The sequence below is a fragment of the Odontesthes bonariensis genome, chromosome 24 (genome assembly GCF_027942865.1).
Source record: "Odontesthes bonariensis isolate fOdoBon6 chromosome 24, fOdoBon6.hap1, whole genome shotgun sequence".
Lineage (NCBI taxonomy): Eukaryota > Metazoa > Chordata > Actinopteri > Atheriniformes > Atherinopsidae > Odontesthes > Odontesthes bonariensis.
This window is the reverse complement of record NC_134529.1, coordinates 31477675-31492084: the sequence shown is the minus strand read 5'-3', so window position 1 is coordinate 31492084 and position 14410 is coordinate 31477675. Positions and strand designations below refer to the sequence as shown.

Here is a 14410-nt window from a genome sequence, read left to right as displayed (position 1 = left end):
ATCTGTCCCCCTAGTGTCGGGGGCAGATTCTACCCTCTGTACACCATTTCTGAGCAAGTTGTCGTTAAAAGGACAAAATGGTATCATTTATCGTGTCGAGGTTGTTATTTTATCTTTCAACCTGCAGCTCCCAGTAAAAATATAAAAGGTTTTGGGTTTTTTATGCTGAGAGAATCAGTCTTTTCCAACCTGAGTCGTGTTACCTTGAACGATAGTCAGTCACCCTAACGCTGTGTATTCCCACACATTGTGTTTATTCATTTGTATTGCTGATAGAAAAGGCTGGAAGCTCGGTCTGCTGGACATGAAAAATAAAATATGCTGGAACTTTTCCATCTTATTCCTGTAAACCACGTTTATAATGGAAAATATGAGACATTTCTGGATAAATTAAAGAGATTTCGAGTAGCTACCATGACTTTTAATCAATAACGTCAGTTAATGTGCTTTGTGTCTTAAACTAGTGTTGAAGTAACTTCCTCTCGTCAAACACACTGTCCCTGCCACATATTTGGACATAATTGCTTTTTCTTTAACAAAAAAAAAAAGCAAATGTGTGTTTAAAACCATTAAAGGTGGAAAGGAATATTTCAGCCTGACTTCCTCAATCTGAAATGATCTGTTCCCCCCTATATCTCAGACAGAGGGTAACTAATCATCTCGTGTTTTTGGTCACTTATTCCACTCATAATACAAAACTCTGAAAGTCAGACTGAAATATTCTGTTTCCCACATGTAACTTTGGAAAGGAAAGAGTAAATGTCTTCATATTCACAGGAATAGTTTTGTATTATGAGTGGAAAAAGTGACCAAAAACACGAGATGATTAGTTACCCTCTGTCCGAGATATAGGGGGGAACAGATAATTTCAGACAGAGAAAGTCAGACTGAAATGTTCTGTTTCCTTTTATTCTTCCCCTTGTCCTGTCCAGCATTATGGCAGCAGAATTGTAATCTGAATACTGTTTATGCTAAACACATTTGCTATGCCAAGGGAAGCTTTATGAATGTAAAGCTCCCCTTGATGCCCATCAACTGCTTATTTATTTATTTTTGTTACAATACTTAACATGTGATAGCAGAGGTGGGGACTTGGACTCGAGTCCCGATTTTGATGACTTGAGACTTGCTTGACCAAATCAAAAAAAAACTTGGACTCTACTTGGACTTGAGAGCAAAGACTTGAGACTCTACTTGGATTTAACCCTCTGGACTCGAGTCAAGTCACATGCAGCAAGCACAAATATTAAAATATTTTTTAAAAGTGTTGCATCAATACTGTAGCAACCAGCCAGAAATCCCAGCCGTCAGTGACACCTGAACGCCGCCCGCCACGTCCCGTCACTACGTCACGTTACCTTACGCACAGCTAACAGACCAGAGGTTCAACCTGGTCACATCTGGGTGCAGCTGGTTTTGAATGGTGTTTTTTTTTATGTGCAAGTTTCAGCAAGTTTGTGTAGAAATAAAAGGAGAAATACCTCCCAAAGTCTATTGTCTATTGATTTACAAATGCACTCCTATTATCAGTCTTGGCTGGATAATTAATGCCAATACACACAAAAAAAAAAAGATACTAAAGATATCGCCCAATTTTTCAATTTCAAATAGCTTTATTGGCACAAGAAGGCAGTGCTTATATTGACGAAGCATCTAAACACAATATTAATAAAAATAAACAAATGAATAATAACAATAAAATATAAACAACTTAATTGAGGCATGGTCATGATCCGTATCATTAATTATAATCGATTTGTTAGGACTTGGTTGGGACTCGAAAACTAAAATCCTAGGACTTGGACTTGACTTGGACTTGAGAGCAAAGACTTGAGACTCTACTTGGACTTGCAACATAGGGACTTTCTCCCACCTCTGTGTGATAGTGCCGAACCGGACCAGGGGACAGGGAAAGAGGCAGAGCAAGGAAAAAGAAACGGAACAGAAATAGGAAGAAACAATCAGAGAAAACAATGAAAAGTCAGACAACCAGCTGCTACACCTGTAAAAACAAAACTGAAGACAATCCACGGCCTCTGTGGGGAATCCAGCCTTAGAGCCACCAGGAGCACCTGGAAGCAGACAAGCAGAGAACAAACACACAAACAAAACAAAAAACCACAAGCAGCAGCAATCTCATAACACAACTGTGGATACAGATGACCTTAAAGCACAAGACAACACATCAACTGCTTAGTGAGCATGCTACTGGGCTAATGAATGTGTGTGTGTGAGTGTGTGTGTGCATGAACATGCAATACACATAGATGGTCCCACATAATAACCATGCTTAAATATCAGTGTATAGGGCCACAATCCACAGTCCCCCCAGCAATCAGAAGCAGGCCGAGAGGACCCCCAGACCCAGGCCACCAACAGCCCCCAAGGAGCACAGAACCCGGGAAGCCCACCGCAGGGACAACCACACATCCCCCCAGAAGACAGCAGAGGAAGCCCCCGGACAGAGCCCCCACAAGCATCGGGCAGAGCCCCCCCGGTGACCAGAGGTGGCAGCCTACCAGCCCCACCAGGCCCCCGCCACCCAGAGATGGGCTGTGCGCCGGAACCGGCCCCCGCAAGCCCGAGCGCCACCAAAACCCCCCGGCAGAGACCCCGCCCAACACCCGAGAGGGCAATGCGCCCCAGACAGCCAACCGCAGTGGGCCAGCGCCTGCCCCAGTGCCCCTGGCCACGTGCTCCGGGGGGTCAAGACGTGCCCACAGGTGGGTGAAGCCGCGAGCAGCGGGGAGAGGCATGGTCATCATTTTCTACTAAGAGAACCGTCCTCCCTTTGATTAAACTTGTAGCAATTTAAGAATGATATTTTTTCATAGGCATTGAGTTGTACATCAAGGTCAATATAAGACAGTATTACTTTCCATTGACATCAACTTTATTTATAGAAATATCTTTTAATGTTACATTCTTAGAAATTTGTTTGGCCCAGAATTTGAAAAGCAACATGTGGTTCCATCTAAAAATATAGTGCAATGAGAAAAAAGAAAAGAAAGAGTACAGAGTTACATGGGATAGGGTCTCAAGTGTCTCATGGACCAGTATGCTGGTTCAAAGGTAATATCAGGCACGTCTAAGGAAACAAAGTCGCCAACACATTTGTGCTTCATGTTTAAGATGATGGCCGATTTCACGATCAAACATTTCTGCAACTGAAATGATTTGAACCACGTCGAAAGATTTCACAGAGAACTCCTTCAGCTTGACTTAAGACATTTACCTAACCTGAACATGACTTAGAAAAAGAAGAACTGAGGTAATTAACCCTCATCTAAATCACACCGATTCAGAAAATGCAGCCTGACACAGCCGTGCCAAACCTCCACCTTCAGCTACATAGAACAACTAGCATACTGGCTTTGCTTCAGCAGGATCCAAACTCCTCGATCCACTTTTCATACTTCTCCAGGTCCACTGCAGAGACGGATTTGGACACTTTCCTGAGAGCAGACTCAAAATCTTCCATGGTGGTTGGCATGTGCATCTCGTCCCGAGAAATGTTCCGGATCTCCTCTGGAGTGAGACCCTCGATTCTCCGTCTCATGGCCATTAAAGAGGCGTCTCTGCAGTCAGAGAATAAACCTTTTAGTAAATCGATCAAAGCAAAGATTTGAACTTTTAATGAGGTTATTCTGTCCCTTTATATTAAAACTATGGAAGCTGAGGAGGACCATGCCCGCATCCATTTTTTTAAGCTCTAAAGCAGGGGTGGCCAACCCGCGGCTCTTTGTCTGGTTTTATGCGGCTCTTACGTTCATATCAAAATTTGTGTTTGTGTTTTTTTAATGTGCGTGTTCGCTTCGTTTGAGCTCAGTCTCCACCCTTTTTTGCTCCATGGACCGGTTTAATGTCAGACAATATTTTCACGGACCGGCCTTTCAGGTGTGCCGGATAAATTCTACAAAATAAAATGATACGACCAACACAGACACTGTGGGATTTAGTCAATATAATAAGAAACTGTACTTGTACGTAACTTTATTAGCAGCGTCCTCCTGACATAACATCCTCTCTGCCTCCTAACGCTCTCTGGTCGCTATGGTAACGCTTAAACATGCAGCTTTCTTTTTCTTAGCGGTCACAGCCTCTTCTTCCGTCTCCTCACTGGGAAGAAGCTTTCCAAACACGTCTGTATTTGACTCATTTTGCCTGGTTCGTGGGTTTAATATAAGCGCTGATGCAGAGCGAGTCAAGAACAGACGGATGTGACGGAGAGAAGTCGGTCATTTTTCTAAATAATGTGGCTCTTTGTGGTAACAGTAAAAAAATGCGGCTCTCAGTCTCTGACCGGTTGGCCACCCCTGCTCCAAAGATTGCAAGATGATTATTTTGTAATCATGACATAAAGCTTATTTTATTTCATCATCTTTAGAAATAATTCTTGTTCCTGTGTTAACATCCAACTTCCTTATCACAGTCATGTCAGCTGGTCCATCAACATTAAGTGAAGTGAATTTTGTTGGCTCCACTGAGTTTGGGAAATGTTGCTCATGAGCGCAGACGGTGCGGTCCCCGGGGCACAGAACAGTCAGAAGGGATTCTACCGTTTGTGGTGATGGAAAGCACTTCCTCACTAGGTTCAACCAACAAAATATATTCACCCCTTACCTAGAGAAAACAAGCCTTGTTATCTCAAGATTCCAACAGAAATGTAGCCATTATCCCATTAGAATTTAAACCAAAAGTGAAAATGACAGTTAATGATGGTGCAGAGCCAGGTCACTTTCTTTCTTTTCCCACTGCTCATATGAAAAGTCGACTTACTTTGTTAAACTTGTTGCCTCATCTCTTTCCGGTTCGCTGTGGAAGAATGAACTGACCTGCACACATTAGTGATGTCAGCTCCTGAATAACCCTCCATCTGTTCTGCAATCTTGTCCAAGTCCACGTTGCTGGCCAGCTCCAGCTCCTTCAGGTTGATCCTGAGCAGCTCCACCCGTCCCTGAGCTGCAAACAGACAACTGTCAGAGCAGTGGGCAGGAAACCCAAACTAGGCAATAAAAGCTGAATTTCAACTGCAGGAAGTTTTCCAACAATTAAGGCCATTTAAATGAAGGGCACTAAGCCCTAAACCCCACACAGCTGGTCAAGAGGGCTCAACAGCAGCTGTACTTCCTGCTGAGGAAGTTTGGTTTGTCCACTAAAATATCAGAAACTTTTACAGCCGATTGGTCAAGAGCACCCTGACCAACTGCATTCCTGCATGGTACGGCGGCACAACAGCCGTGGACCGTAAGCACCGGCAGAGTGGTGAACACAGATATAGATAGGCTGTATAGCCGATCCCTGATCGGGATGTAACGTCCAATTTCGATCGAGTCTGAAACCACGTGATCAGATCAGGACACACCATGATCCCCCCTCCACCAAACTTTACACTTGGCACAATGCAGTCAGACCAGTACCGTTCCCCTGGCAACCACCAAACCCAGACTCCTCCATCAGAGTCACAGATGGAGAAGCGTGATTGGTCACTCCAGAGAAGGCGTCTCCACTGCTGTAGAGTCCAGTGGCGGCGTGCTTTACACCGCTGCATCCGACGCTTTGCATTGCACTTGGTGATGTATGGCTTGGATGCAGTTGCCATGGAAACCCATTCCATGAAGCTCTCTATGCACTGTTCTTGAGCTAACCTGAAGGCCACATGAAGGTTGGAGGTCTGTGCGACTGACTCTGCAGAAAGTTGGCGACCTCTGAACACTATGGGCTTCCTTGAATGGGTGAGTGAATACTTCTGGTAACACTTGAATCTTTGTGGTTGCTGAAGGTAAAACTCGGGTATGGGAAGAATTTGGTGAGGCCACGGAGAAGGACTTTCACTTGGCCTCAAGGATGTTCTGGCAAATCATTTGACGACTCAGAGAGGGAATGCAGGGTTCATCCCCGGTTGTGCTCGACCTGGGTGGAACACGTTTGACCCGAACTGAGGATATTACAGATCAGGGATTATATCCTCGGTTTCAATTGTTAATTTATTAATTAATAAAGGCTAAATCAAATAAAAATACAATTTTATGAATAATTATGTCATTATCCCTGAGCTGTGATCTCCCTGGAGTAGTTCCAACTATGCAAAGTCTGAAAACTTGATTTAAGTCAGAATCTGGACAGGTTTCAGCACAACTTTTCTCAAACACTATACTGGATGGTAATCCAACACTTCTTTTTAAACTTTTGCCTGAAACTATTTTCTGGTTGTTGAGTAATAATATAGGCCCCGTTACAGTATGCCCTAACTTTAGTTTCCAATGAATCACATTCAACTGCCAACAACTTGTAGCACTTCAGAAATGACTTTACTTGAAGGCAGAGGGATGTAAATCCTCTTCTCAAGCCGTCTCCTTAGGGCCTCGTCGATGTCCCATGGGAAGTTGGTTGCAGCTAGCACCATCACCATCTTTGATGGGTCGTCGTTTTCTGAAGCTCCTCCGACTCCTGCGTCAAAGCCATGACAGAGAACACTTCAGAGGAACTTTTTTTAAAGAAGATTCTCATCTGAACGTGTTAGGGTGAAAACTAGAGTTTAGGATCAAATGGAAGTGGTAAATAAAACTGGACATTAGTAATGATCATACCATCCATTTGCACTAGTAGCTCTGCCTTGACCCTCCTGCTGGCCTCATGCTCCTCTGAGGTCCCTCTGCGACTGCACATGGAATCAATTTCATCGATGAAGATCGTAGTGGGAGCATAAAAGCGTGCCTGTAAAAATGACATTGTGATTTCAGTGCAACAAAAACAGTGATATTGAGAGAATAATATAGTCTGAGTAAACCTGCTTGTGTAGCAGGTTTAATTCAGTATAGGTATAAATCTTTTTTTAAATCTAAAATGTTTTCACACTGAACGTACAAGTCAGAATCAGTCTTCAGTCACTTATAAGATTAAGATCCGATTTATTGGTCATGCATGCATACACATGAAATTTGTCCTCCGCTTTTAACCCATCCAGGTTGGCACCTGCTGACATGCACATGCACAGGGTCACACACTCTTAAAGACAGATGCCAACCTGGAGCGGCCATGAAGCGCCCGGGGAGCAAGGGGGGTACAGTGCCTTGCTCAAGGGCACCTCAGCCGTGACAAGGAGGTGGACTGGCACCCCTCCAGCTATCAGTTCCACCAATCTTTTTTTGAGTGGCGAGAGTGGGAAATGAACCGCCAACCTTCCGGTTACTGGACGACCGACTCTAACCACTGAGCCACGACAGCCCCCTTGTAAAGTCTCTTGTAACTGTATACGAGATTTTCTCTGTATACGGAGTTTCTTCTCTCAGCTTTTATGATCAACTGTGACTGAATATGTTAAACCACAAGGAAAGTAAAATCAACTTGCACACGTTAGAAATCAAAGTATTTTATATGTTACTCCACGCAGAGCATAAAGAGGCATTTTTTAAAGCTAGAAACTAAATTATATGACTGTACTGTAAAGAAACACATCAATGGTGGTGTTAATACCGACAATACTGACCAATACTCACATTCTATACTAATAAGTTTACATGACATTAGTTTGGAACTTAAAAAACTACTAATGAAATCATTAATGAAAGGACACCCTCTCTAATGAAAGCTCGTCAGTCCTGTGGAAGTCTATGAAACCACAAACATGTTACAATATAGACTAACTTTACACTCCACTGATCCCGTTTGTGATGACTGGTCCTCCACACTAATGTCCACTAAAAGGATTCCAGAGGGGAAACATACATCATCTCAAAATATCTTACAACTGTGTGTCTTCAAACTACCTGTGTGCCTACTTGCCTCTTCATTTATCAAACCACTTGTTTTGACAATTCAAAAGACATCGCTGTGATTTCTCAAAGCCTGCTTAACTTGTCACCTTGTCTGACAGCACTGACAGTCGACTTTCCCTAAATGTGCAGGGAAAGCAGACCACTAAAAACCAACAGAGCAACTCTCTCCATCCTGCATTCTTTCTCAAAGTTGTCCAATTAACCAGAGGGACCAAAGTGGCTGAAACTCTGGATGATCCGACCACACCACAACGCTGCCAAGAGTTTGGACCCATTTGGAAATGTTTCAGAGACTAAAACCTGTGTTTGGTGCGGTTGATAGGCCAGTAAACATAAAAATCTATAAAAAGGTCATTTTTGAGTGGACAACTCCTTATAAACCAAAAGAGCCAACAATCAAATGTGGTTGAGAAACCCGAACAACCGAAGAGCTCACGCGTTTCATTTGCTGTGATAAAAAATGCATCTGGCCACTCCACCTCAAAAAGATTTCCACCTGCTCTTGTCCAGACAAGGGAATTGTAGACCATTTTCCAAAAATGAACAGGGTTTGATATGATGAAAGTATGCAGAAGAATGAGACTGAAGCACAGTGCTACATGTTTGCGTAGCTTGGTTGAATGTCTGTCCAACTACATCCAGAGACACTTCGCTCTGCTTTTGTGGGATCATAGAATAAAAAAGCAGCAACCTCATGGGATGAAATGAAGGCGAGGTTCCTGGAATTGACCGGTTACCCTTTCCAGAACAAGTTTTGAAGCTTCAGAAACTGTTTTAGAGAAATGGTCAGACCTACCTACTGTGTGTGTGCACAGCACTGGGCTCGAGTTACGTTTTAAAATGAACCAATAAGAGTTCTAAAAGGAAATCAATCCTGTTCTATTGAAACATGCCTTTACAGCAGAAACCAACAGGTTTACAGTGTGCGGTCTCCAGACAACTTCCTTGTTCATGACCATAACTCATCTGTTTAAATTGCATTGAGGCTTAAATTTAGGCATTAGCTGCATGGCTACAACCTAATAGGTGCTCACAAAGGAGTGAATGGTGTCATAGAGGCTATGTCCATGGAGTATGGTGACTGCAGAACACTTGAGCTTACCATTTCAAAAAGAAGACGAACGAGCTTCTCAGACTCTCCTCTGTACTTGGATGTGAGCGTAGAAGAGGACACATTGAAGAAAGTGGTTCTGCATTCAGTAGCAACCGCTTTGGCCAAAAGGGTTTTCCCCGTCCCTGGAGGTCCCACCATAAGCACTCCCTGAAATGGGAATAACTTCCATGTAATAGCAAAGCATTTGTGAGAAAAAGGGAGAAAACACTGCTCCCTTCAAGCGAGCACCTTCCATGGTCTTCGGATGCCTTTGAAAAATGCTGGCATCCACATTGGCAGCACAACCGCTTCTTTCAGGAGTTTTTTTGCATCTTCCAAGTCTGCAATATCGTCCCTAAAAGAAAAGCAATATGGAAAGATATTACATTCAGCAACTCTCAGGAAGGCTAAAAGCATGCCAAAGTAGTTTCAGAAACTGGCTTTGGTGTCACGTATGTTTTTCTGAGTGTCCCTATTAAAACAGTGAAATCAAACAGAATGGTAATAAGCTCCTGGGGCCGCTATAAGCTGCCTCTGAGTGGGCTAATGGGACAAGCAACTTTAACAAGCCCAAATTCCTCAGCTTCAGAGCTTTTAGAGCATTAAGCCGAAAATACTGATAATGAGCTTAACAGGTTGATCCAACTAGAGTTTTTTTTCTTGTCACTTGATAAAAAAAAAAAAAAAAACAGCTGGCCTTTGTAAGAAACAAAAAGGTAGACTCCACCCCACATAGAATGCACCTACCATTTCACATTTGGATTCTGAGATATGATATCTCTCTCCAGAGCTTCCACAAGGTCTTTATCATATCCTGCTCCATCAAACTTTTGCACTTCTTTCTCCTGGAAAGAGGAACAAACTTAAAATAAGTAGACAAGAAATGTAAAGAGCTGTGACCAAATGTTTTTAACCACAAGCAGCATGTTTAAATGGGACTTTTCAAATGTGGGTCCACCCTCAAAAACAAGCTGATGACTTCCTTTCTCCTTGCCTTTACTTTCTAGACTGCTTAGTTCTGCCCAACAAAGTTGTGTTCTCTTGCACACGTGTACATTGGTATTGCAGTTGGACTCTTTATGGTGTGTTCAAGTGTAACTTTACACTCCTTTCGTCGCTGCCACATGCTGTCAGCAGCCAGCTACACAACAAGCGCAATGCACAGCCATTTGATGCAAAACGCAGATATAAACAGATATAAACAGTTTCAGCAGGCTTTCTGACCAGTGTAAAAATGGTATCCCACAGGAGAACTGCTCCAGGATATTCACCTTATCATCCTTGACTTTGCCAACAGTCTCCTTCACCTCTTTGGACTCCTTCTTTTCTTTGCCCTTGGAAAATTTGCTTCTGTCCCCATTAGCCCCTCGAGGTGAGTGCCTCTGCTGGGCCCTCACAGCCACACTCAGACGGTTATTGGGAGGTTTGCTCTCTTTATAGGGGTTAGAAGGACGTCTCACGGGACAAGGAGAATGTCTGTGAAAGAAAGAGAGATGATGCCATTAATAACAACCAGTTTGGAGCCTCTGGAACTTTCAAAACAATGACAATATTTTATTCAGAAGTCAGAGCCACTGTGGCTTCTCTTGCACCTGGGGAGAACCAGGGCTTGGAAACGAGCACCTTTATGTTTCTGCTCTGGCAGGTGAATAGAATCAATAATCAAATATCCACCATTGTTGCTGGTAAGAAATCAAATGCCCTTTTATTCTTTCTAGAAGTGCATTCTGGGCTTTTTCCATTTGTAGTGACATTTTCTCCCCTTTCTAATGAGATCCCAGTCATGATGCTGTCAAACACAGCCCGATGCTGCCATACATCTCATTTCCAGTGTGAGGAGAAGTTCGCAGGCATTTTTTCCAACCTGGCCGTGTGTTTTACTTGCAAAGACTCAAAAATGTGCAATAACTACTTTCTGTTGAAATAAGTCAGCAGAACAGCCTCGGCAGCACATTTCCTCCTCCAACCCCCTGCAGAGTAGCAGTAGCCAGTAAACTGAGACCAAGCACGGCTGCCATCTGCGCTGACTAAATAAAGCTGGGCATACACTGTGCGATTTTTTCAATCGCAGTATTCAGCTGCTGCTCATACTGTACGAGTGAATCGCAAGGGTTAAAACGTCACAGCTCACGATTCCTGTTCTCACACTGTACGACCCGATGGTCTGATGCGATCTGGCTGCTCACACTGCACGACACGTCGGACTCGGTCGCTGCCATGCTGTTCTGTTGTCTTCTTCTTCTTCTGTTGACAATTTTCTCTTCCGTACCTATGTTCGCGCATGCGTAGAGTGACAGGATGAGGTAAATCGGCTCGTGCAACTGCTTCAACTGTGCGAGAGCCTTACGAGGGGCGACCAGGATTTCAAACAAGTTTGATTTTCATCCGATCGATCCGGAGGTGGTCGGGAGGGCTTAATCGTTTGTCGTTAGCCCGTGTATACTACACGATGCGAGACGCACGATTGAGCCAAAACTCGGCCCGATATCCAAAATAGTCGCACGAGTGAAAATCTTGTCGACATCGGGCTAACAATCGCACAGTGTATGTCCAGCTTAAAGCTGCAGTCTGCAGGATTTGTTGTTGTCATACGTAAAGTCCTAATTTTTGGCATTTTAAGAGTTTACATGATCTATCAGAACGCTTGAAGTTGAAAACGGTGACCTCCGTAGTCGCAAAATGCAAGAAATGCTTATTTTTTAACCGAAAAATGAAAAGTTATTCAACTTCCTGTCCCGCCCCATCAAAACACATGAGAACTCGTGCACGTAGATTCGCGTACACGACTCCTCATTCATCAACTCACCTGTCATTTGCGATCATAGAAGACACAGTAAGTAGACTAGCCCGTAATGAAGTTCAATAGTCTAGATAAATAAGCGTGGGGACGAGCCTACCTTGTATCGCGCGTGCACAATCGGTGATTGACAGGCAGCAGAGCCCAGCTCGTAAACCTGATTGGTTACCTTTTACCGGTCCGGTCTGCAATTTTGTAAACAAACCTGCTGGCTTTGGAGGGACCTAGCGGGACATATAGGGGACCTAGAGAACTCATTTTTTTTTGTATTGGGGTATTTAAAGCGTCACTATGCAACTTTCAGTAATACGGGGTTTGTTTACCATGCAATACACACCCCAAAGCTGTAGGGGGAGCTCCGTAGAAAATAAGGCGACAGTCTAGCCATATTATATATTACTACTCTAGAAGCTAACCGCATTCAATTTAGCCGTCGACAGCTAATGGAGAGAGGTGTGTCTTCTCAGGCTCCCTGGCTCGGCTCAGAGCCCTTTAGACCTGCCGTGAAGCAGTAGTTCTCGGCTCTCGTGTGTCGCGAGACTTCCAGAGGTAAACAAAGCACGCGGCACGCAGTTCCAGGCATTATGCTTGAAAAAGAGTTGCGAATAATTATGATTACAATTAATTGAATTCCAATTAGCTTGAATTGGACTTTATTATCTAAGTGCCTTGAGATGACATTTGTTGTATTTGGCGCTATATAAATAAAAATGAATTGAAATCATGGACTCTTTCATCTACGCTGTAAATAAATCATGAATGAGAAGTTGAAAATGACAAAATGCAGTACCTCTGTTCCACGTGCACTGGCCTTTTCTCACAATCATCAAAGTTGGTGGGTTTGGCAGGTGTTGCGTCCAGCTGAAAGTTCTCCAGAGTCGACATTATGTCCTGAACCTGTCGATTCTCCTCACTAATTTCTTGCCACAACTGGGAATTAAATAGATATATATATATATATATATATATATATATACACACACACATACACACACACCAGAAAAGCCTGGATTCCCTCTAGATATGTTCTGAAACCTTATTAATAACGATAGTACCTGTTGCCATCTCTGCTGGAAACTGCCGTCTCGCACAGTGTAAATGTATTTTTTGATTTGTTCAAGCAACCCGTGATAGAGAACGCTGGCTGAGCTGTAGTTTCCCAGCAAAGCATATTCCCGGGCCAGCTTCACATTCTCGCTGATCTCTCGTAGACTCATGCTGCAGTGGAAACACAACAAGTTGGCAGTCAGTTAAGTCAAAGCCGACAAACATGTTGAGGCTTTTTCTGTTTTCTGTAAGTTTTTGCACGTTTACAAACCGGTAAAAGTATCAGGAATATCAAAGGGCTGAATACAATGAGAAGTTCTGAGACTTTCTACGAAACTGCTCAAGAAACCTAAGAAGAATGGGACCTTTATGGGGAGCAGAAAAGATTCCAGCTAACACTAAAGCTTTATATTTAAACCGTTTATGCTAGCTATGCCTCTCAGGAACTTTCTTCCTCAGACTGCAGAGCCTCGCCCAACAGAACCTTGTTTGTGGCTAAATACAACCCTAAAGCCCACCCGGACAGGATGCTAACGTTCAGTGAAGAAAGGCTTCTCTGTTTGAAGTAATAACCGGACAAGTTGGATGTCAGGCAAACTTTCCCTCAGTGTGCGCTACTCAGTACTGTTCAGGACTTGTTATCTTACATTCGGATAACTTGTCTGGTTTCTCTCTCGTACAAAAGCACCTTCACAAAATGAAGCAAACAAAACACTTGTCAAGTCAGAGCTTTTACACTAAACTGTCTTCTTTAAAGTTCATACTCAACTTTTTTAATGACGGCTGGCAAAATCTTCGTTGTTCCGAACTCCGCTGAGGCGGTTCAAATAGAAGCTTCGAAGGGAAGCCGAACGAGCCAAGAGGTGGTGACAGTCACGGAAGTCAGTCGTTTCTCAAGCAAACTAAAAGTTACAACTTCCGCCCTTCAAAATAAGAGCAGTGATACTCACTATTTTTTTCACAAGAGCCACATTGGCAGAGCAAAATCAAGGGAAGAGACACTTTTACGACAACATACTAAGTCCCCTTTTGCAAATATGCATTTCTACATATAAAACATCCCACAAAAAAGAAACAACACAGCCAAACTGATTCTGACTCTTCTCCAACATAAAAACAAAGTGCAAAAAACACATTTTTGATATCTCATGTTTTTAATAGTATTTTTTCATGTCCATTCCAATGGACGCCACGACAAAATGGGCGTAAAATGTCATAAAAACCTAAGGAAAATAAAACTGAGTTTTTCCACATGGTAACCAATATGGTATGACCTAAACATCTGGAACTGGATGTTTGCATGGTTTTGAGTCTGTGTACAGTTTTTAACATGCACATTAACTTTATGGTGTATCACAGAGTTGGTAGGGAACAGTAGTGAGGTCATCACCAGTAAAACCTGGAGCCTGCAAGAAGATACAGAAATAAAGCAATCTGAACATGCACATGATCACAATAGATGTGTGACTGCAGATAAGATTACCTGAAAAATCTGTTTTTCCCTCAGTAAACTGTATGAAAATTAAAAACTTACAGGTATGTTGTATCTTTACATACTGACACTAAACATTTTAGTGTTAGCTGAACCCGCCCAACTCCTGATGTCCATTGCAATGGACATCAGACTTTGAAAAAATCCTATGAATTAAAGCTGCCGTCGGCAGGTTTTCAAAATTCCGAGTCTAAAGTCGGAAA

General features: G+C 43.0%; 1 protein-coding gene across 2 annotated transcripts; it reads right to left on the bottom strand.

Moving 5' to 3' along the window:
- Nucleotides 1-2875: 2875 nt before the first annotated feature.
- katna1 (katanin p60 (ATPase containing) subunit A 1) lies at nucleotides 2876-13581 on the bottom strand. Of its 2 annotated transcripts, XM_075459182.1 has the most exons (11): nucleotides 13485-13581; nucleotides 12724-12886; nucleotides 12459-12598; nucleotides 10143-10347; nucleotides 9619-9716; nucleotides 9121-9226; nucleotides 8881-9039; nucleotides 6591-6717; nucleotides 6316-6450; nucleotides 4836-4962; nucleotides 2876-3578 (listed from the first exon to the last, which is right to left on the bottom strand). In XM_075459182.1, the coding sequence occupies exons 2-11, from the start codon at nucleotides 12883-12885 to the stop codon at nucleotides 3380-3382; spliced, it is 1458 nt and encodes a 485-aa protein (XP_075315297.1). In that variant the 5' UTR covers nucleotide 12886; nucleotides 13485-13581; the 3' UTR covers nucleotides 2876-3379. The 2 variants fall into 2 exon arrangements, with proteins under 2 accessions (XP_075315297.1, XP_075315298.1); XM_075459183.1 differs by lacking the exons at nucleotides 12459-12598; nucleotides 12724-12886; nucleotides 13485-13581 and adding an exon at nucleotides 11018-11405.
- Nucleotides 13582-14410: the final 829 nt, after the last annotated feature.

Bases quoted from the DNA above. Each gene is read 5' to 3' on its own strand.
- katna1 (XM_075459182.1), bottom strand. From the start codon at position 12,885: ATGAGTCTACGAGAGATCAGCGAGAATGTGAAGCTGGCCCGGGAATAT. The intron at 10,348-12,458 runs GTACTGCATTTT...TTTCTTTCACAG, and splicing joins CCAGTGCACGTGGAACAGAG to ACATTCTCCTTGTCCCGTGA. The intron at 9,717-10,142 runs GTGAATATCCTG...TCCTCTTTCCAG, and splicing joins GCAAAGTCAAGGATGATAAG to GAGAAAGAAGTGCAAAAGTT.